Here is a 24,224-nt window from a genome sequence, read left to right as displayed (position 1 = left end):
GTTAGCATCTTGGTTCATGGGTTGTACTTTCTATTTATTTTGAATCCTCCTGATTCCCACCTCTCAATGTTCCACATGCAGCAGACACTCAAGACAGGTAGACTAGTATCCTGTGATGATACGAACTTACATTTCAGAGCCCTGTAAGCCCAGTTTCAGTTGAGATCATTCTGCAGACTCACCTGAAGCAGCTGCTCTTTGTGACTCAGACTGTGGCTGAGGTGCTGAATGTGCTGCTCCTGGGTTCTGATCTCACTGTATTTTTCAGCCTCCAGGGTATGAAGTTGTTGGCTCTTATTCTGTAATTCTGCTTGTAGCTGCTGCAAGGCTTTTCGCAATTCCTGAATTAAACAGATTCCCTTCTTCAGACAATCTAAAAACTTTTCACGTGGTCATTAGCTATGGAGGCCTTAAAACTTTCAAGGCATACAGAACAAAAAAAATAAAATAGCAAAAAGTGCCATTCTTAAAATTACTAGAGAAATACTACACGTGAATCAAATAGGATGTGGGAAATTATGGGAGCTGGGGAATGGGGGTAGGATGCAAGTTTGATATTATAGTTCAGTGCTTATTTTCGGTTTAAAAATGATACATCTATGTAAGTACTAAAAGGGACTCTGTTCCATCATAAACCTGGATCCTTTACTTACAGTAAGCTCAAGGATGCAATATTACTCTACACGGCTAATTGTGCACTTCATTCCTCTGACCTTGGTTGTTCTTTTCACTTTTCTGTCTCACGGACTTTTACCCACTCTTCAAGAATAATCTCAGGTATCTCCTCCTTTCTGAAGCCTCCCTGACTCTCTTCCTCAGCCCATTGTATATGTTCCTCTAGGAACCCTCTGCCTACCTCCTCTACAGTATTTACCACACTGCAGTTCTGTTCATACTGTATTACAAGTAACTGAAGAAGAGCCTGAGATTTTTTCACTCTTGTATTTCCAGAATACAGCCCAACATCTGGCACATGGTATGGGGGCAACAAATGTTGAACTGAATTACTTAGATTAAGTGACTAAAGGGATCAGCACAAGCTATCCTTATAAAAAATTATTATTGGGGTGGGGGAGGGATAAATTAGGAGTCTGGGATTAGCAGATACACAATACTATATATAAAATAGATAAAAACAAGGCCCTATTGTATAGCACAGGGAACTATATTCAATAGCTTTTAATAAGCCATAATGAAAAAGAATATGGAAAAGAATATGTACCTATATATACACGCATAACTGAACCACTACGCTGTACACCAGAAACTAAAACAACATTGTAAATGAACTATACTTCTATTTGAAAAAAAAAAGTTATTATCAGGGCAAAGTCAGCAGTTAGGACCACAATATGATTAATGATTTACCTGGTTATGTTTCCAAGAGGCCTCCTTCTGCTGTTCTCTCTCCTGGGCTGCGGCCTCTACCAACTGCACACATCGCTTGGCGTCAGCCAGTTGCCGTTCTTTTTGTCGCACCATCCTCTGGAGCTTCTGTATTTCAAGTTGGCTGCAGAATAAAGTGCTCTGAAGGTCAAGCAGAGCCACCTGCTGCTGAGCTGGGGACGTGCCCTCTGAGTTCTGAAAAGAGAATGAAAGTCATCATCACACAGAGGGCAAGCTCTGAGCTGCCGAGAAGACCAACAAAACCAAGGCTGTGCCCGGGAACGGCACTTTCTCAACTGGGCTCACGCCTCCTGTCCGCCGTGACCCGCACATACATGCAGTTGTCCAAGCTGGCTCTGGTGCAGCATCTCTCGAAGCTTTGCCATTGTGTCATTCTGACCTTCAATCACCTGGTACAACTCCTCAGTCTGAAAATGAAAGCAGGAATACCAAACATGTTAGCAAATTAAATATAAATTCCATCTTGCCTGTACAGATTTGGGTAGAGAATACCAATGCAGATGACACTAAGATCTCTTAGTCTAACAATATCCACTTCTAAAAATTAGAGAATACGCGTCTGCTTTGATGGGACAAATTGTTTCCTCCCAGGTCCTTGACTGCCAAACATTTTACCTCACTTTCTCTGCTTTTCAGAGTTTCCTTGAGGCTTTGAATTGTACCATCTTGCTTCTGAGATGACTCCTGAGCAGACTTTAGTTCACAGCTCATTTCATTCAGTTTTTCTTGAAGAATCTGAATTCAGCAAAGAAACAGTTTGTAAGGTCAATGATTTGATGGTTGATTTCTTTCAACCTCAAATACAACTATGTGCTGTTTTCCCCACGTATGGTAACCATTAGTCCTAGGTCAATCAGCAAGAGAAAGCAGCAGGAAATATAAAACACTTCCTTCAGTACTCAGTTGCTTCAGTTCTCATGCACTGTGCTTTCTGCATGACGGTAGCCATACTGGCACTTGTCCACAGGAGTCATTGTGGATCCTTTACACAAAGACCAAGGAGCTTCTGCTACAGAGCACCTGCTACAGGACAGCACACAAGGGCTCAGCCAGCCAGGAGGGGAGCATCCCAAATTGTGGGAGTTTTCTTCTAAATAGTTGTTAAAATCCGTGGGTATAAAGGGGTAAGAAATTAAGCTAAAATCAAAAGCATAAACCTTTGTCTCGGGGCCTTATCCAGTTAGACTGCATTCAAGTTTTAATTTCATCCCTAAAAGCACCAGAAATCTGATCTACACAGAACAGGTTAAAACCCTGATGAGAGATAAAGGGAAGAACTACAGTTTTAACCATATACTCAACACAGCACCAGGTGTACAGTCTCCATGTCCCAGGTCCAACTCAGAGAGGTTAACAGGCTCAACGAGAGCCAGTCCCATCCCCAGGAGACCCTGTGATCGCCAAGGGCGTGGGGCTGATCATACCTTGTTGGCAGCCTCTGTTTGCTGGATTTTTTCCTGGAGTTCTGCCAAATGGGAATCAGATACAGACTGCTGAGTTATAACAGTCTCATCTGAGTTCAGCTTTTGTTGTTTGAGTAACTCTTCGGTCACGGGCTAGGAAGAAGCAGCAAGACGAGTAAGTTGAGTTAAATGTAGCCAATAATAAATTTTAATTTTATCTTCATATGTCTTTGGCATCTTTTGCCAGAGACTTAGAAAATCAGAGCTGCTGCATGGATTCTCAGTGTGAGTTCCTAAAGACAGTCCTGTTCCTTACTACAAGCAGATCCACCTCCATCCTTACGATATTCCCTACCTCCCTTCCCACCTTCCCCTACGAACCCACACAAACACTGTTCAGCTGAAGCAAGTAATTCAGAGTTTAAAAAGGGAGGATTTTTAAAAAATGCTTATGATGACCAAATATTCGCTTTATCCTATTTTCAATCAGGGAATTCAAAAAGTCAAACTTATACCGTCACTAAAAGAAGAAGAGTTATAGTTCAATTATCTTTTTTATAACATGCTTATTCACATTATTGGAAAAATGGGCAGATTTTGAATATGGACTATATGTTAGATAACAGTGTTTTATCAATACTAAATTTCCTAAATTTGGTAATTTACTTTAGTTATGTAAGAGCTGTTTTTATCTTTAGGCAATACATGCTTATTGAGTGTAAAGATGCATAATATCTGCAAACAGTTCAGGAATAAAAAGATGTATCTATAGACAGTGGGAGTGCAAATGTAGCAAAACATTAGCAACTGGTGGATCTGGCAAATACGAGCAACTGGTGAATCTGGGGGTTCTTTTATGACTTCTCTGTAAGCTGGAAATTATTTCAAAATAAAAAGTTAAAAAATTAAAATAAATTTAAAAATCCATAGTGTTCTGGGAAGGAGGTATGTTTTACAGGAACATCAATTCACCAAAAAGATTCAGGAGGAAAAAAACATATATCTGGGACAATCGATCAGACTCAGACAAACTTATTGAACTGTACCTAACATTATAAGCTAAGATACAAAAATAAAACGTTAGGAATTCACTGTGGCATTAAATTCCATCTCCTCTCTCCTGCCCTCCCCCATTCCCACTCCAATTAGAAAAAAATATAAATCCATTAAGAGAAAAAAAGGCGATTGCTATTCATTTTTTCTTTATCTCACACATTCAAACTCTTATTACCACCTTCCAGGCAGTGAGGCTACAGCTTACCTCAAATCCCTTCCTACCAGTGACTGACCGGAAGTGTAAAGATTTCAGAGGAATAATTTTCTATTCTTCCAGTGCTATTTATCATTTTTTAAAACATCTATTAAGTACCATAATGTGCAAAGCACTGTGGGAGTCGGGGTGGGGAGCTACATAATAGAAGAACAAGAGAATACACAAAATATAGGATAATGACAAGCCCTATATTGTGAAACAGAAAAGCATGACAAAGTGGTTAAGCTGCTCTAAACTGGCTGATCAGTGGAAGATCTCTATCAGGCAGCATTCAAATGGAGATCTACAGGATAAGGAGCCAGCTCTGCAAAGATCAACAAAATATCCTAGGCAGAGGAAATGCCCATGGAAAGGACCTAGGGTGAATATGACCTTGGGAAAGAGAAAGGCCCAACTGGCTAGAGTAAAATTTTCCGATAGAAATATAGTGTGAGCCATATATTGAAATTAAAATTTTCTAATAACTTCACTGACTAAAGTGAAAAGAAATAGGTAAACTTAATTTTAATAAAACATTTTATTTGACCCAATATATTATACTATATATTAACATAAGCACGTATTCAGTATAAAAGTTATTAACAAGATACACTACATTCTTAGGGGTATATTTTACACTCAGCAGCATATCTGTTTAGACTAGCCACATGGCAAATGCTCAACAGCCACATAAGGCTAGCAGCTGCCTTGCTGAATAGCACACGGCTAGAGAATAATGGGTAAAGGGGATGGAAACACATGATGGGGTGGGAAGGAAGGCCAGGGCCAGACCAGATGGATACAGCTTCCGTACACCAGAGGTGATGAAGCTGGATTTCATTCTCATTGAAATGAGAATGGACTCCAGTGTTTTTAACAGAAAAGTAATCGATCATATTTAAATTTTAAAAAGATGGCTCTAGTTGCTGCTCTGTGATGAATGGATTGCAGGGAAGCACCAGCAGAAACGGGACATCAGCCAGGAGGCTGCTGCAGTGTAAGTGAAAGGTAAGAGTGGCTTGGATGATGGTGGCTGTAACGGAGGGGGAGAGAAATGGGTAGATTTGGATGTATTTTAAAGGTAGAGTCACCAGGGCTGGATGGTGGGAGAGGGAGAAGGACAAAGAAGCGAGGACAGGACTCCTAGAAAAATTGAGATATCTGTTGTTGTGGGTATAACAGGGAGCCCTGCCGGGAAGCAAAGTAAATTATGTCGCACCATGGGAGAGGTAAGTATTTTAACACATATTTTCAACAATTCTAACTGATAAATGATTTTAGCATTTATTTAATGACAAAACATTCTCTATAAAACCTGACCTCTTACTTCCTAGATGTGAAACAACTTTCCAACAACATCTATTATAAGATACTTGTCTAATTTAAACTATAACAAGCAGAATTAAAGAAAATAGCGTCAAGTTTTAAATGACAGGGAAGGTGGCCATGTTTAATCACTTAAAGCCAAAGAATCTTAGAGCTGTGAAGGACACTTTACAAACTAACCATCTGGTTCAATCTCATCTTACATTTGAGGAAATGGAGACTTAGAGCAGGTAACTAATTTTTCCAAAGTTACAATGGAAATCAGGAAAAGGATCCAACTAAACTGAATTCACTTAAGTTGCTAACTTATCTTTCATCTCTATAAACCTACCATAATCCCTGGAATATTGCAGGGACCAAAATTTTTTGTTTAATAAGTGAACAATAAAAACAAAAGCAAGCAAACAAAAACAGGCCTGTCTCCTAATTCCCAGTCCAATGTTCTAATCCTTCAGCAGCTCTCTTAGACATAAGACCAGAAAGATAAATAGATAGAGAGACAGATAGATAGATGTTTAATATAGATATTTCAACATCAACTTTAAAGCCAAAGAATGCCACAGGAGAGGACATGACGAATCAGGGTCTCATCTGAACCCACACTGGCATGAATAATCAGAGGAAACCCCTAATTCTGTAAATGTAATACACTGATTGACCTAAAGGCTAGAAGATGTTCATTTATTCTTTATTCATAATACTTTATTATTCTAAATCTCAGGGAAAAACAATGTCCTTTCAGATAAGTCTGCCAAAAGAGCACTTAACAAAGTCCCACTGAGTAAACAGCTCATAATGAACTCTTGTGATGTATCAAGTATGTAAAGCAATCACTCCCATGACCACTTTGTAAAGCCTGAAATCAGTAATACTTATTTGAATCAGTGTTAATCTCCAGGCTACTAGTTACTAAAATCACACCTGTAATCATAATATAACTTTAAATTAAGTTGCCTTTGACTCAGGACAAATGCTTTTCAGCATCAGAAAAGAGAACTTCTTCCAGGCCTCATGTTGCATAATGTAAGACCTTTAGGCTAAAAGGCAGTTATTTAGATCTTCTAGATTAACAGCATTTTTCTTGACACTTTCCTAGTCATAACAGCAACTCATAAAGCTCCAACTATCATAATTTTCTATCCTATTGTTAGTAATAGGAGATATACCAGAACTATCCACTAGCACAAAATTAAAAGCCCAATCTGACCAGCATCTAATGCTTACACCTTCCAAAAGGCCTGATCTGGATAATACAGCTAAACTATGAGAGGGATAAATCCATCAGTCACACAGGAGCAGACCAGACCCTGGCACTGAAAGGCTTGAAGCAAAGATCTCCTGCTCTCTGAATTTAGGTAGAAAAGGAAACTGCACATAAGCCAGAGCTGCACTGACGTTTAGTAAAGGACCACACCCCTCCTATCACAGCTTTTCTAGTTTAGGGCCAGGCAATAAAGAAGGAAATTACCCAGCTAGAATAAGGCTTCAAATCTTTCTTTAGATTTTTGAACAAACTCAGGCCTTCGGACATAAACTCTGTAGAAGGCAAATAAGTCAGTTTTTATAATATTAAAAAAATGAGTAGGCTGAACTACAGTGCTGCTGCTTTTCTTTAAGAAAGAAAATGAAGAAAAGCAATTAGGAGTGGTTCTGGCGGTGACATCCAGCAGTGCCTAGCATGGGGTGACTAGATTAAACAAAGGAATCAAAATGACCTTACAGGACAATTTTGCTCTTTAGGATAAGAGCTTGTCTTCGTATCTGCAGTAGAATTTAACTAAAGGAAACACTTTTTTTTCTTTCATGTTTTTTATTTCTGCAAACTAAAAAGAGAACTATCAAAGGTAATTTACACTTATTTCTATTCTTTCCACATTTGTTCAGAAAGCAAACAAAAACTATCCTGCCTTTGTCCCACTTAGCTCTGGTTTTGCCATAAAGCATAGCAGGCCCTAAGGAGCTTAAGTCAACCAGGCTTACTTAAACAACAGATCCGGGATCCAAAATACACATTTTACTTATAAACACTTTGAGCCTAATTAATCTATTTCCCTCCACATCCTTAATTATTGGAGGAAAAAAAGCATAGGAATTAAATGCCATTATTCTTCAAGCTGAATATTTTCTTCCTCCTCCCAATGTCTTATTCTTCTACGAACAGTAAAGACCATAGGCCAGGCGACAGGAGAAAGGTCATATACCCTGCTGTGTTAAAGGTCAATTTTTCCAGTGTCTAAATTCAGTGAAGTAAAGGGCCTTGACCTACAATCACCGTATCTTAAATGTGCTCACTAGGATGACAAATTTCTTCACAGAATCCCTAAAGAATCCTCCTGGAATCCTTAGATTTTTAGAAAAAAGACTCTTCATTTAAAATAAGTACTTATTTAATTCAATGTACATCAGGCAATGTGGCTTAATACATAGAATAAAAAGGTCTTGCTTGGCTGAGAATGGTTAGGAATCTTTGGCTCTTCCTGGGCTAAGTTATTGAAATCATGAGCTTTCCATGTCTCTCAACTGAGAGCCTGTGTGAGAGGATCTTTAAAATCCTTCCCAACTCCAGAATTGTTGAGTCCAGGCACCAACAAAGAATTTTTATTTTAATATGGAGGAAAAACTCCTTTTGTTTTACCTGTGATTTTCTAAGTCTTTAACTTTCTACAATATTGGCCATTTTTAGGTTTATTTATTTATTTATTTATTTTAATGGAGGTACTGGGGATTGAACTCAGGACCTCGTGCATGCTAAGCATGCACTCTACTACTGAGCTATACCCTCCCCTATTGGCCCTATTTCAAGAGGGGAAAAAGTTTATTTCCCATCCACCCTGTCCAGACTGTTTTTAGATCCTAATATGAAAACACCATGTTTAATCTGACATCTATGTCTGCTCAAAGAAATACTGTACTGTAAAGCCCAAATTCAGCTGCAAAGCTCCAATGAGAGAAAAAGAAGCAAAAGAAAAGTACACAAGTGTTAGGCATACTAAACATTTTATACAAATGAAAACACATTTTAAACTTTTTGATATCTATACTTTTTCATATGCTGTTTCTGACAATTTTGTGCAAATTCAAAAATATTTCCCCCATCTTCTTATTGTGATGCAAACTTTAGATAACAGAATGACTTTTCAAAAATTTCAAGTGACAATCAACAATCTCATTTAGAAGCTCTAATTTCCTGGCATGATGTTGACGGAGCAGGCTTTCCATAAACGCCTTCCAGATTGTCCACCTTTGTAATGGTAACACTAAAGAATTTGTATCAAGTTGAACATGCCAGAAGTTTCACAAAGTTAATTGAATCTACTGATTACTGTTGCTACAGAAACAAAATAGCATCTGTCAAGTCCCTAGATAGACTTAAAAAGTTGGAATGAAATCAGTTGGGTAGACATGAGTAGTTCAAATTAAGACCAACTGCCATCTTTTAGTCGTTGATTCCAAAGTATAACAAATAAAACTCTCCTATCACCCAGTAATGGATGAATCCTTTGTTAATATCAAACCTCTTTTGACAGAGCTATAAACAGTTTTTGCCTTAACATTTTACGTAACAACACTCGAATTCCCAGGTCTCTTTTCTGAACAAGTCATCATAAGTCCTCAAATGACCTTAACTTATTATAAATATTGCCCAGGTATTACACCACTTTGGTGGATTAATAGGCTTTCCCCAAACCTTTACCCTATGCTCTGATCAGTTTGAGGCAAACATGGGGATGAAAGGCTCAGTGCTCTAGGGAGGACTAACTAGAGAACTCCCTTACCAAGTAAAAAATATTTATAAATCTAAAAATGAAAATGAAACAAAAAAAGGAGAGACAGGGGAGGCAAAGGAGGTAAGAGGAAAGAGTTCTAGTGCCAGAAATAAGATTAAATTTTTTGTAGGATAAAAGTGAATTAGGAATCTTTCTCTTTTTGTCTTAAAAAAAAAGTGCAATTTTGGTAATTAATGGGAAGGCCAAAAGACGACATAATAAAGAGGATTGTGAAAAGCATATTATCTGAGCGTGAACCACATTTACTAAAAAGGACACAAGCAAAAGGTACAGCAAAAATGGGCTCAATGATTAATTTTCTCAAGTGCAGAGTATTATCAACCTTCACCTAGACAGAAATCACGTGAAGCCTGAGGCCAGCTAACTTTAATCAGAAAGGCACTATGCAGCCATTTTGTATACCTGGACCCGGAGTGGCAAATACTCCTCCCAGAGATCATCCCACAGCTCCTGCAGGTCTGAAATCTCCAAGGGATAACTCACAGGTGTCCTGTAAAGGGGTTTCAAAGACCTGTTAAGGAAACCAGAACTAACTCCATCTGTCATGATATGGCCAGGCCTGGCTCCAGGTGGGCTGGATTTCACTGGAATAGGAAGCTTGCTCCCTCGGGGGCTCTGGATGGGCTTATAATCAAGACCTTTAATCATGCTAAGAGCTAGCTCCAGCTTGTGGTTACACATATGCTGTGGCGCCTGTTCATCAGAACAACAGTCACACTTTACAAGTTCCTTTGCACCTCGCTCAGTTTCCTCATCCTTTTGTTGTGGAGGACTAGCCTGGACACTTGCATCCAAAGATTCCACAGAGGATCCTGGTGTCCCTTCCTCCATGCTTTCTCCATCTGGGGGTATCTTCGTACTTGGTAAATCCGGTGGCCCAACCTCAGACAATGCCTGTTCTTCAGTGCAAATGCTGGTGGACCACCTGGTAGAAGGGCCACACGAAATACTTTTCGCCACCTTTCGAGGCACCTTACAAATGGCTTCATAGTCAGAATCAGCAACCCGCAAAGCTGCACAGCCACGGCATCTCCTGGGTCGGTTACCGGGACCTTCGGAAGCATGGCAGCTGTGTAGCTCCTGAATCTGATCCTCATTTTCTACCCAACACTCAAACCCTGAATAGGCAAAGTCTTCCTGGAGCAGTGCAGAGTATCTAACATCAGGTAAGCCGGAAATGTCAACCGTCCCATTCCCCGCCTTGGTCTCCGCGCCAGTGTCATCGTTATTCTTCCGATACATACTAGCAATGCAGAACTTGAGGCGGTCCTTCTCCAGCAGCAGCTTTTGCAAGCGCTCAATTGAAAGGGCTTCGATCCGGGCAATGACGGTGTCAAATCTATAGATCCGATCAAGCATGAAAGCACACTTGCTGCAAGCAAACTCAGCTTTGCCATCTCGAGAGACATCCTTGCCCAGAACGTGCGAAAGTAGAACCTGGAGGTTGAGCTTGGATGCCGTGTGGAAGATCCAGCGCCGCTGGTTTCCGCACAGCTCGCGGGCACAGATCCTGCAAATCTCCTTCATCTTCTCTCCTGCGGTTGCCGAGCTTCCTGGAGGCGGCTGCTGCGCGGTGATCATTCACCGGTGCTTGGCTGCGTTCCGTCTCCCGCCTCGGTGGCCTCCGGCCCGCATGGCACAGCTGGGTGAGGTCCCCACTCTGCAGGGGCGCTCCTCAGCCAGCCGAGCGCGGGCTCTGGGTACCAGAGTGGTCAGCCCCGCCCCGCCCGTCCGGGAGGGGGCGGGCGAGGAAACGCTTCAGGGGGATGCTGAGTGACAGCAGCGCAGGCCGCGCTAGAAACCTGCCGCGTCTCCTCCAGCTGTCTCTCCCGCCACCGCCGCGTCCTCAATGTCCTCCCTGTTAACAGGCTGGGTTCTCGGTGCACTGGCTGCCGCCCGCTGCTGACGCAAAGCCGCGGAGATTGAGGATCAGATTTCAAGATGGCGCCAGCGGCCCGGCGCCTGCGGCCACCGGCAAACTCCTCTGGGAGCTGTAGTCCGGGAGGCCGGCTCCTCGCTCTGCGCATGCGGGGTGGCGAGTGCGTCCGCTCGCCTCCAGCTTACTTACTGCTGCTCGCCGTAAAACGCTGACCTGGCTCACAGTGGGTACCCGGTTGGAAAGCAGGGCGGATGCCGACCACTGCCAGGACACTTTCAACTGCTAAAATTTCACCCCAAGAGCGCGCCAGTTCCCTCACGGATCCTCCCTCCTGCCGCTGCGGGATGTTCCGAGGCTCTGCGTGGGGAGGAGAAAGCCGAATCCCCTCCCCCTCTCTCCACGGGTAGTGCCACGTACCCTGGATGGAGCAGCCTGGCAGCACCACTAGGTACCGCTGCGCGCCACCTCCCTCCGGCCTGCAACCCCTCCCCACCCAGTCCGGTGCCGGAATTAACAGGCCCTGAGGCGTAAAAGGCCCCGGGGAGAAAGGGTTGATAAACCAGCGGGGGGCAGGCAGGTAGGGCGGATCTTAGGAGTCTCAGTTCGACCTTTCCCTCGACTGTTGGGCTTATCTAGAAAAGAGGACAAGTGTTTCTCTTCATGATGTTGAGGTTGAGTTTAGCATTCCTGGATGATTCGCCCTTTTTAAGAAAAGAAATCGAGAGAAGGCATAAAGCAGACACCTGAGAAAGAGCCCATCAAATATACCACATGAATGTAGCTGGTTAACCAAGATTTTGAAGATGATAGAAGAGAAAATGAGCTTTTTTTTCAAGAATGTTGACACCTGAGCGTAGACTGCCATCACCGAATCCTCCTTCAGGTTCAGGTAGACTGCAGGTCTTATTTTGAGGCGGGAAGGGGAGACAAAACACCAGAACAAAAGGCCTTGTTTATCTGAGCAAGAGTCCAGAGGGTCAGGGAGGGCTTCGATCTGCAGAAATGGAGCTGGGAATTTCCCTGACTTCAGTTAGGACCCTGTCTTATTCCACATTATCCAGTAGTGAGTCACCCCACCCTTATGTCTAGAACTTGGGTGCACACAAGGGGAACTGGAGCTCTCTCTAGGTGGAATCGAGGTGTCAGCATCCATTTGTAATAAAGAATTCTCTCCTGTCTTAAGAGATATGCAGACTCCAGATGGGAGGAGAAACAGTCCCAAGCAATCACCTGGAGCTTCCCCAGAGCAGGACACTTTGCACTTGAACGATAATGCTACTCTTCACTAACTTGACCTTGTGAGTTAAGGTCAGCAACAGTCTTAAGTATTTCTGAACCCCATCTGCAGGACAGACCCCATACTCCTAAACCTGGAGACATCCAAATGCCTTCAGTGAGAGCGTCCAGACTTTTTATTGAGGATTAAATGAGATGATTTGGGAAAGTGCTTTAACAGAATCTGGCTCATTAAATAATAGCTAATATTATTATTTTATTATTATTATAATGGGAATAGGTTAAAGTAACCTTAAAGCTTTATGGGGCTCTGCACACATAAGATTGTATCGTTCTCTTATTTAATCATCAAAACAAAATCTTAGTAGCTCCTTTGTGAGAGATAAGGATCGTCCTTAGAGCTTTGGGTTTAGTAGGCTATAGAACTCTACATCTGTGATTTCACCGAAATATTCATCTTCAGGCCCCGAAACCAAGAATGTAAAATAGAGTGAAACTCGCTACAGGTGCATTTTTGCCTGCTTCTAGGTATATAAGCTTCAGAGTCAGAAATTAAGTAACAATCTTTGGAATCTATAGTGATCTGTAGAGAGGCAAGGAGTTTCTAACCTGCCAGCACACTCCTACCCTGCTGTACCCTGTCCTAAGTATTGTCCTAAAGAACAGCAAGGACTCAAAAGTCCAAAGAATGCAAATTAAGACATTAATCAAGGCCTCATCTTTGACTGGCAGTGCAAGCCACGTTTTCCTATTGGGGAAAATGCTAATGAAACAAAGTACTCTTCAGGAGCAAATTCTGAATAGTACTTTGTATTATTCTATTTTCCTTCATAAGATTTTGCATCTGACCTGTGTCTCTAAACTTTAATGACAATATGTAGGTAATTGGCCCAGAAGTGCAAGTCAGTACAAGTAGAGAAAAGGCAATTTACCATTGAAGAATATATTTGCTATAATTAAAGAGCAACATCCTGAAAGAGACAGCTTCCAGCAACAGATAGGAATAAATCACTCAACAATTGAAGAAAATTTGAAGATAGCACTCTCTCCACTCCTAGAGAAAATATTTAAAGACCAAGATTCAAAGTGGATAGTAAACTAGAATACCAGAACTTCTCCCAATATGATCACTTGGTATTGGAAAACTAAAAGATCACTTTGTATAGACCATAACACTTGAAAATAAAAACCAAAAAATGAAACTTAGAAGAAAAATTATGTGATGATAAGTTCAGCACTTCATGGTTCTTATCAGTAGCAACTTGATAAGGATTGTGTATTGAGTTAACACTGGCTACCTATGGGGAGTCAAGCAAACTGGGGAGCCAAACAGGAACATTTATTTTTATTCTATACACCATGTATCATTTGAGTTTTGGGCAATGAATGTATATTCACATACTGTTTTTAAAAGGTTTTAAAACTAGGAAATACTCTATAGTTAAAACTAAGAATTGTGCCAATTTAAGACACTTAAAAGTCTGAGTGGTAAAACTTGATCCTAAAATAATAATTTTTGTAATATATATTATAAATATATATAATATATGTGGACAACTTATAGAAACAAGGATTCAAGGGGATAGACAAGTTATTAAATAGTGATTGTGTCTGGAGAGTGGAATTGTTGTTACTGATTTTCTTCTTTCCTTATTTGTATTCTGTAATTTTCTAAAATAAGCACATAATGTGTTTATGAGAAGAAAAAATTTGTTATTAAGAAAAAGGTAGGATAAACACATTTTGATATGTTCATATAATGTAAGACTAACCACCAATGAAAAAGGAATAAACTCTGATACCCACAACATGAATGAGTCTCAAAAGCATGTTAAGTGAAATAAGCCACATCTGTACATCCCATGTGATTCCATATGTTTTAAGTCTAACAGCTCAAAGTCTGACAATTCCTATAATGATAGAAATTCAGAAAGTGGCTATGGGGAGTGAGGTAGGATGAGAACTGACTGCAGAGGGGAACAAAGAAATTTTCTAGGGTGATGAAAATGTTCTATATCTTGTTTTGGGTGATGGTTACATGGACATGTAGTTTTAAAGCTCACTTAACTGAATGCTTAGATCTGTAGATTTTATCTGTTAGTATAGTTCACTTAAAAATATTAAAAGGAGTAAATAAATATAAAAATATGTATTACCCATAAACTTTTAATCTGAGTGATTTCTTTGGTGGAAAGTAATCCCCACTTTATTATAAGAATAGCTTTGAAAACTGAAAAGATAAAATATAGCCCAGAAGAAATTCTATAAAAGGCCCAACTGCAATTTCAGAATTTCATAGTTCCTATCTATGTGAGCTTTGGAAATTATTATTTTATATACATTTACACACCACACATTTATGATTGAAGCAAAGCATGTTATTAAGGTGAGACCTATGTCTTTTGGGATGATTTATAATAGGATGATTACTTCTAAAACTTATCAAAGGTACATAGTAAAAGAAAATTTTACTGAGAACAAGTTTCGTATTATGATAAGCTATAATGAATTAAACAAGTGATTCATTTTATATATCAGCAGTTTGCCCTCAAAATGGACCAACAGATGCATTCACAAGCACGTATTTGCTGTATATCCTAGGTCAAATCACTTGTATCTGTCCCTTAATTTCCTAATCTACAAAATGAATGTAAACAGTGGTTTTCAGCCTTTGGCATGCACCGGAATCACCTGGAAGGCTCGCTGAAAAGTAGACTTAACACATTTCTAATTCACTTGGCTTGGGGAAGGGTTCAAGAATTTGCATTCCTAACAAATCCCCAGATCATGCTGAAGCTGAAGCCCCAAAGATCAAACCACACTTTGAAAACTACCGAATTAGAACTCTTCAACTGTATTCAGAAAAATCTCAGTCCAAAAATCAGAAGTTCTGCAGATAAATGGAAAAACCCATCAATGAAGAACTACGAACAAAGCTGTTGAATTTAGAGAACTGTATGCCCACTTGGAACAAGAGTCCTAAGCAGTATTATGGTAAGGATCTTTTGCACTATCTCTGTTTTGATCTCTAGATTTGGGGACCTGGGAAGTTTCTCTTAGAACAGTCGCTACTTTTGTACCCCCTGTGTTGTCATGTTTCTAAGACCTAATTCTGGGCTGGGAGGGAATTTCCAAGAGGTGGAAAATCCCCATATCCCAAACCAGTTGTATTAGGTTTCATTACCCTAGTTATGACATTGGAAATAGCTGTTCTAATTACTAAAAACTATACCAAAAAAACAAAAAATGTGATTCTGATAGAGAAGCTAAAGCAGATGAGGAAATGCAAGAATATCAAAGTAAAGCCAAGTTAGGCTTAATGGTACCACCACAAGCACGTGTGTGACTTCCCTCTGCTGGCTGGAAATCTTTAAGAAGCCAGAAACATGCTTTGCATTAATTAATAACACAGCACTTCAAAATACTTGTTTTAAAACCAGGAGATTTCAAGTTCAACTGCAGATTACAGTAATATGGTTATCAGCAGAATCTATCCTAAAATAGTAAACATTAGAGTCTTTCAAGTTATTAAATACCTATAGCTGTTTAAGTGAATTTCAAAATATTTGTTAAATCAGTCAACCAATGCAGTTTATGCAAACTCAATATTTTTTTCCTCTGTCTTCAGGGAGCTTTTCATTTTAGCTGAAGGGTGGAGAATGTGCATGCTACAGTTAGAACAACTGACTGGTGAACTAAAGGTTACTGATTTAACTTCATTGTCAATGCAGAAAAAGTGGATATAAGTATAGGCTGATACAGGTGAAGAGGGCAAGAGTGGGACTTGAGTATTACGATGGAGGAAACCAAGGAAAGGACTCCAGAAAAACAAAACGGCATCATCCAAAGTCTTGGAAGTTGAGTTAAACATGGTGCTAACCTGAAGGTAAAGGGAGATGTTGAGGATTTTGTGGGACATCTGAATGGCCAGGTTCATCCTACTCTATACATCTAGCTGTACATACGCTCTGTACATCTCGATAATTGCTCAAAGAACATGTACAAAGGGCCAGCTAAGCCAGACACTGTGCTGTGGGGGGGCTTTGGCAACTAGAATTTGGTTAATGTTTGACAAAGGCAAAAGAATGTGGACTTAATGTTATAAATTTTAGCACAGAACGGCATGATAACAAGTTTATTTTAGGAAAATTAGGCCACAAGATGGCTTGGAGTTTCAGGGACACGTTTTGGGATGGTTACAGAAAGACTTGTTTTAAAGCCATTGCAATTACTCATGTGTGGGATAATACAGGTCTGCTTTAAAAATGGAAAGAAAATGGTAAATATGAGAATCATTTTGAAGGAATGAATAGCCAGGCTTGATGATGTACATGCAGAGAGGATGAAGGGGGGTGGGGGGGAAGGTTAAAAATGCAGATAAGTTTCTGGTCTGAAAGACTGGTAAAAAAGAATGATCAAAATAAACAGAAATGTGGGAGTTGAAGAGTCCATTTGCAAAAAAAAGAAAAGTATAATTTGGGACATGCTGAGTTTAGGTGACAGAAAACTAAGTGGAAAAACTAAGTCGAGCTCTTCCATAATCAAAACACTGGTAAGAGGGGAACAGAGTTTCAAAAAATGAGAGGGGTGGTTAACATTGTCAGCATCAGGAGAGATGAGGTCAGGCATATCATTTTCTACAACAAAGTAGACTTGTAAACAAAAGACTTGTTACCTTTAACTCCTCAGAATCCTTCTCTCTCAAGCCAAAGCTGAGTTCTTTTTGACCCCATTTCTGAACATCTCAAGTGTGTTCAGAAATGTTGCTTCACATTTTCCTTTTCAGGTTCTCAAAACCTGAAACCTGAACCATGTCATACAGCCTTAGAAGCTAACCCCTTTAGTCTTCCTGCATACTATTTCCAGGACATTTGTAGTAAACATCCATAGTTGTCCACTACCTATGGCATGAAGTCCAAAACCCTTAGCCTGGCATTTCAGTATTTCTACAAAAAGATCCTTATCTACTTCCCTTTCGGCTCATCTCACATTTCTTCCCTAACCAAATGGTGATGGTAAATTTTTGGACATGGATAGTTGTGTTCCCTGTATACCCCTACCTCCATCTTTCCTAGTCTGATGGTGAGGCTCTTAGCATTCCCTTGACTAGGGATTTTTGGCAGAGCAAAGAGCAGAGACTGACTGTGGTCAAATGTATTTCCTGACTTTGAAAAATTCTAAACCCACTGAGAAGATTAAGCCAGGTGTCCCAGTGGGGAAAAGGAGAGAAATGTCTTTGAGGTCAACAAAAGAGAAGGTGAGATTTCACCCGTATCGGGAAGAGACTTGGGGTCTAAGAGTAACAGGGACCCACCCCCATTCCATGTCAGTGTGCTGGGGAAGCAGCAGCACCTGGGGGGAGAAGGCAGTAGATGACCTGGAGAAGCTAGACTTTAGGTCAGGGGGCTCCATAAAAGATTCCAGGGTAGGAAGCAGTGAGGAATGGTAGAACTGTGTGTGCTGCGGCAGTGGGTCTTCAGTGGTGGACCAATGATCAGAGTAGTCTCCTTGATGCTTCAACATCAGGTAAAAATCAGGCACCTTCACCTTCACATAACTGAGAGATTGGGGAAGAGGCAGTGTCAAGTGAATGGATTAGAGGGTTGTCAGTCCCACCCCCCAACTTCCTGGGAGGGGAAAGAGGGTGGAAATTGAATCAATCACCAAAGGTTAATGATTTTATCAAGCATGCTTTTGTAATGAAGCCTCCATAAAAACCCAGGAGGACTGGGTTCAGAGAGCTTCTGGGCTAGTGAACACGTGGAAGTTCAGGGAGAGTATTATGTCTGGTGAGGGCACGGAAGCTCCACACCCATTCCCACATCCCTTGCCCTATGAATATCTCCCATCTCGCTGTTCCAGTTATATCCTTATGTGATAAACAGGGATCCAGTAAGTAAAACATTTCTCTAAGTTCTGTGAGCTGCTCTAGCAGGTTAATCTAACCTAAGGAGGGGGTGATGGGAACCTCTAATTTATAGCCAGCCAGTCAGAAGTACACGTAACAGTCTGGACTTGCAACTGGTGTCTGAAGTCCGAAGTCCAAGGAGGGGGTTGTTGGAACCTCCAGTCTATTGCTGGTCAGATGCACAGGTGATACTCTGGGATTGTGACTGCTGTCTGAAGTCCAGAGGCAGGAAGGGAGGAGGATGGGGAGTGGGAGGGCTGTGGAGGCAGTCTTGTAAGACTGTATCTTTAACCTGTGGGATCCATGCTATCTCCAGGTAGATAATGTCAGAACTCAGTTGAATTCTTGGATACCCTGCTGTGTCCAAGAATTGCTTGGTGTTGTGTGGGAAGTGCCCCTGCTCTCAGCACACATGTTGGAATTGGTGATCAGAACCACTGAAAGAGTATCTTTATCCCAGATTTCTCCTCGGAGTTAACTCTCTAATGGCCAACTGCCTATTTGTATGTGCATCTGTAGGTGCCAGAGACATCTCAGAATTATCCCAGGAAAGACTGAACTCTTGATTGACATCTTCCCTTACCTATAGTGCCTCCCTCTCCTTCCTCTTAATTCTCTATTAAGGGTCAGGGAACTGTGGACTGTGGGCTAAATCCAACACCACCCTGTTTTTATAAATAAAGTTTTACTGGAACACAGCCATGCACGTCCTGCATGTATTGGCTGTTTTTGCACTACAACAGCAGAAATCTTACGGCCTGCAAAGTCTAAATTATTTACTATCTAGCCTTTTCCAGAAAAAGTTCACTGATCCTTGCTCTTTTCAGTGTAGTTATCACAATTTGCAACTATTTATTTGTTTTATTACATGGTTATTTACCTATCTCCCTTATTAGAATGTAAGCTCCCTGAGGGAAAGGACTCTGGCTTGTTTATTCTTAAACTGTTTCTCCAGCACCTAACAGCACCAGTGTCTGGCCATGATAGGCACTCAATAAACAGTCACTGACTGGAATGAATGAATGAATGAATGAATGAATGAATCGCTTTTCTTAATTTATTTTGCTCTCTTGCCTTAGCACAAAACTTCCATTCTTGGTTATCCTCTAATGACTTCATATCTTAGGAAAGAGAAATTTCATAATAGTTAGTCCTCTCAACTTCTTTCTCTTCTACTCTCTCCTCTCTCCAGATTAATCTTTCTAAGACAGATCTCAGATATATCACTTTCCTGCATAGTAACCTGGAGACCTAAGGACTTACCCATAATCATAAACTTCTTAACCTGCCATCTAAGGCCCTCTGACTCTAGCATCATCCTATCTTTCTAGCCTACACTCACTTCTCTCTACATATACTCACTATGCTTCCTTGTCCCGAACCTCCCTACCTCTCTGTCTTATCTACTTGTAGTGTTCTTCCCTGTTACTACCACCTCCACCTGTCAAAATCCTGTCCAACCTGCAAGTATTTCCTTTAAGCTGTCTCCTTAATCCCCTCAAAAGACATCTTTCTCTTCTTTGAACTTCTAGAGCACTTCTATAGTAATTTGTGTGTCATTTCTCCACATTGCCTTCTCCCCTTTAGCTGGGAAGCTCCTTAAGAAATCACACTTTACACATCCTGTTATCTTCTGAGGTACTTAGAACACTATGTTCCTAGATCTCAGTACATAATCGAATGAATAAATTGATGATTCTTATTTTTATCTCTAATTAAAATCCTACTCATTCCTTACAGATCAGAATCTTCACTGGCCACCCCAGCCCATGATTTTCTTCCTTTTTCTACTGCTTTGTATTTTGTTTCCATTACTTTCTTACCTTCCAATTAGATTGGAATCCCTAGAAGGCAGAGACTAAACCTTATTATACGTCTTTGTGTTCCTCTTCCTTCACCTTATAGTACCTTGTGCCTTGTAAGTGCTCAATAAATATTTTCAATGAGGCTGTAAAGAAGCCCCTCTTTTTTCCACCTCCTTTGCTGCTCTATGAACTATGATTGCCTTAGCTGAGAAAGCCAGTTTCTGAGACATGTTACTAATGAAGGTTGTGCCTCGGAGACAGTGATCTTGAATGAGGATTTGTAAATGAGTCTCCAGCTTCCACATTCATCAGCTTAAGAAGAGGATACTGAAAAGCTGCTCTTAAAAAAAAAAAAATCTCCTTACGTGAAGTTGGCTGGAGCTGCCTGAGCTACTAATCCCTGCAAGGTTTTCAGACTCTGCCTTGAGCACTGAGAGCCTATTCTTGCCTTAACCTCCACGTCAGATCTCTCCATGGTAACACTGGAATGTTTGCTATTTTAGGAGATCTGCCTCACTGCATGCAGTGTTATTTACATTAGGTTCCCAACAAGGCATAAATGCAATGGCTTGAGTGTCCACTGCTTTGCGTGAGTAGGAAGGTCCTGATGGCCTAATGGATGCCTCTCCCTAATTCTGCTGTCCTATTTCATTTTTTCAGCCAACCACAGTATAATTATACATTAATAAATATTGCTTTTACAATACTCAGGGGGAAAATGGAGAGGGAAAAAAAAAAGGAAAGAAACAAAACAAGAATTCCTCCAGGCATTCCTTTGCAAATGCATTATTTCCCCCTGCCTTCACACCTTCCCATCTGGTTTCATTTAAAAGGTTCTTCGAGATAAAGCTTCCACCATTCTGTAGAGTGGAATAATATCAATAAATGGAACACTTGCCAGGTTTTCCCTGCAACTCTGTGGATACCTTCACTAAGGAAGAGAAAAACGCTTCATAAACTGCATTTTATTAGATTTTTTGCCTCCCCCGTAAAAAAAAGATGTAGACAAGTTGCTGCAGGACGACAGCTCCATCAAAAAGCACTCTGATCACAGCAATGTGCTGTCTGCCTGAACCCGGACACGGAGGACTGAAAGCAAACTTGGAGTGTTGTTGTCAGTCAGAGGCATGTCAAGTGTATGGCCTTTTTCGCTGTTCTATGGAGTTAATTATATAAAAGAAGTTCGTAAGTATTATGCAAGTACACTCCTGCTAAAAGGGGTGCTATACAATGTTCTGGTAGAATAGAAAAGGAAAACAGAGGGATAGTAAAATCAATTCAATCAAATAACCTTTATCAAATCTGTCTGTCTTATTTGAGGGAAGGAAGGCTCTGTAGTAAAACTTCCTGTACTCAGAGATTATACCCCAGTCCAGACTTTCATACTGGGATCACGTGAGAAATACTTATCTATGGGAGGTGGGGTAAGATGAGTGTTTTTCATTCGGCCACCTCAAACCTGGAAGTGTGAGATCTGTGAGCTTTCTTTCTCCTAAAGCCTAACTGTCATATGTATTCTCAATGGTGAGGGGCTGGTGGCGGGGTGGGTGCAGGAAGTGAATCAGTCCTCAGAGCTCAAGTTCTCTCATCCCCTAACTTCTATCAGGGATTCCAAGGATGGCCTTGCTGGGGATGAGGGAATTCTTCAGCCTCCGTGGAGCTGGCCCAGAGCTCAGAAATTGAACTTGTGCCTTCCACACTGTAGAGGAGTGGCTCCATGGTGACGAGTGGCATGGTGGACTAAGGTCTGAGTATAACACAGCAGAACTAAGATGCTGCTACTGTTAGCAGACAAGGATAACACCCACAGCAAAGGCTTCAGATGTCACAAATAGTAAGAGTTGTCACACATTACTGTAGAGACAAAGTGCTTAATAATTGGGTTTTATAATATTCTTTACCTTTATCAAATTCACAGAATGGACTATTGAAGCAGTTAATAGCTGTGTCAAACCATAATTTGCTGTCTCCAGAGGTGACTTCAATTATCTGCTCAGTCAGTCCTCTGTCTAAACAACTACCAGGATTATCTTTTTATAATGCAACTCATAAGCTTTTATTCCTGTTAATTTTTTAATTTTTAATTCTTCATTGCCTACAACATGAAGCCGTTAGCTTGACATTTTATGGGACTTTCTGGCTATGTATTCCATCATTCTCCATCACTTACCATATATTTGGTAACACCAATTACTCCCAGCTCCTGAAATATGTTCCACGCCACTGCATATACTGTTCCCCTGCCTCGAATGCCCTTCTCCTACTTTCTACCTGGTGTCCTCAGCCCTAAGCCCCCTCCCCCCCCCCCCCGTCAAGGGTGACTACCAGGTGAAGCTTTCTCTGACTTCCACAGGTAGAGTTAATCTCTCTCATCTCTGGGTCCTTTCAGCACTAATGAGCATATTTCCTTCTCTCTCTTCATTTTTCCTGCTGCATTATCTCTGATTAGCCTATAAGCCCTTTGAAGGCCAGGACCCCCTAGACCAGTGGTTCTTACTCAGCAGCCACATCCTAGAGAGCATTTTGGAAATTTGTGGGGGCGCTTCTTGCTTTTGCTGTCCTTGCAATGATGGGTGGGACTAGCAGTGCTACGTAACTTGCAGAGGGCAGGACAAAGCATTGTTCCAAAATCTGAATGACTTTCAAATGTTCCTCTCGGCATTGACGGAGGTATTCAAACTGTTTGCATAATCATCTGAACAAAGGACTTAATTCTCTTACATGTCTGAACACAATATTAATATATTCTGATTTTTCTGTGAATTAAACTGCTATGTAAATTAAGGGATGATTATTTTATTGGTATTTGGCAGGGGGATTCACCTAGAGTTTTTCACCTTGGTATTGCCACTTGATTACTAAAGGCACTGTCACTTGCTGTTCTTCAACTGGCAATATAACATGCCTGAATCAGACTGCTGTGACATTCACAATGATTTCCCATACAGGTACAAGCACCTGACTATTTCTTTATATCTTTTAATATAGTTGTGCCCAAGAATTTGCATATTAAAATAAACATCATCTTATTATAAATTAATATCTTTTGTGTTTCATGTCATTCAGTATCTACTTCACTGGGTTGCTTTGAGGCTTAAATTAACTTAATATATAAGGTATTTGAAGCAGCACCTGACACATGGAAAATGCTACAATATGTGCTGATGTTATTGCCACAGAAAAGTTGTTGAATATTCATTGATAAATATTTTAAATTATACTTGGAATATGTGTTTAAGAAATCCTGTAAATTTACTTCTAGGTTTTATCTTATAACAATCTGAACCATTTGAGTGTAACTAAATGATCCCAAGATGTTACAGAAAATGTGTCAATATTTCTTTGTGTCTAGGAGATTAAAGTGAGATACAGTTCTCATTGTGACAGTGTTCCCTGGATGATTCACACTCTGTTGTGGTCTTTCTGGGGATCAAGCAATAATACAAACTGGCAACTGTGAGTTCAGTCTTTGTCTATAAAACAGTTTTTCTATGAATGGGGCTAACAGCTCCAGAGGGAGAATTGTGACCATTAATCTCATTAATAAATAACTGCTATACTTAATAATTTTACCTCTGTCTCTTGTAAGACAAAGACAGCTACAATGTGAGTGAAGTTTGCAATATCTGACTTATTGACCATGTCTTTTTTAGCTACTACTCATTTTAAGACAAGCCTTACTCTCTTCCAGGTTGTTTATATGGATAATAAGTAACAGCAGATACCATGTTTTGAGCACTATGCTAGGCACGTCAAATATATTATTTCTAATCCTTACAAGTAGATGAACGCTAGATATTTTTATCCCTATTTTACAGAGGAGGAAACTGTACTCGGAAAGGTTATATAACTTGCTCAAGGTCATACAATCAAAAAGCACTGACACTCAAATTCCAAAAAGACCTGAGCTCATTCTTTCATGACACTCTGTTTCCTGAGTTAAAAATCCATCAGACTTCATACTAGAATTGGTCATTGAAGGACAATTCTTTCTCTAAACTGGGACTTGACTCTGTATCCTTCCATAAGTCAATCTGAACCACCTGAGCATGGCTAAATGCTCCCAAGATGCTACATAAATCATTTCAGTATTTCTTTCTGTCTAGACCATAGAATGTAAGATTAGAAGCACAGTGATCAAACCCATTTCCTTTCTTTTAGAATCTGAATGCACATTCAAAGAAGGAAGGTTTCCGAGGATTATCTGAATGCTCACTAGA

General features: G+C 40.5%; 1 protein-coding gene across 28 annotated transcripts in view; it reads right to left on the bottom strand.

Annotated features, from left to right (window-relative positions):
- The window catches only part of PDE4DIP (phosphodiesterase 4D interacting protein), a 206,059-nt gene that overhangs the window by 64,307 nt on the left and 117,528 nt on the right, over window positions 1-24,224 (bottom strand). For 16 of the 28 annotated variants that reach the window (XM_064488900.1, XM_031457924.2, XM_064488894.1 and 13 more), the window contains 5 exons: window positions 2,832-2,963; window positions 2,023-2,142; window positions 1,722-1,814; window positions 1,369-1,581; window positions 183-341 (listed from right to left, as the gene is read on the bottom strand). In XM_064488900.1, the coding sequence (XP_064344970.1) occupies window positions 183-341; window positions 1,369-1,581; window positions 1,722-1,814; window positions 2,023-2,142; window positions 2,832-2,963 (717 nt within the window). Of the gene's footprint in view, window positions 1-182; window positions 342-1,368; window positions 1,582-1,721; window positions 1,815-2,022; window positions 2,143-2,831; window positions 2,964-9,578; window positions 11,511-24,224 lie in introns of those variants that run through there. The other 12 variants (XM_031457922.2, XM_031457927.2, XM_031457929.2 and 9 more) reach the window with 3 other exon arrangements.

The sequence above is a fragment of the Camelus dromedarius genome, chromosome 9, assembly GCF_036321535.1.
Source record: "Camelus dromedarius isolate mCamDro1 chromosome 9, mCamDro1.pat, whole genome shotgun sequence".
In the NCBI taxonomy this organism is placed as follows: Eukaryota; Metazoa; Chordata; class Mammalia; order Artiodactyla; family Camelidae; genus Camelus; species Camelus dromedarius.
This window is presented reverse-complemented; position numbering and strand designations above follow the sequence as displayed.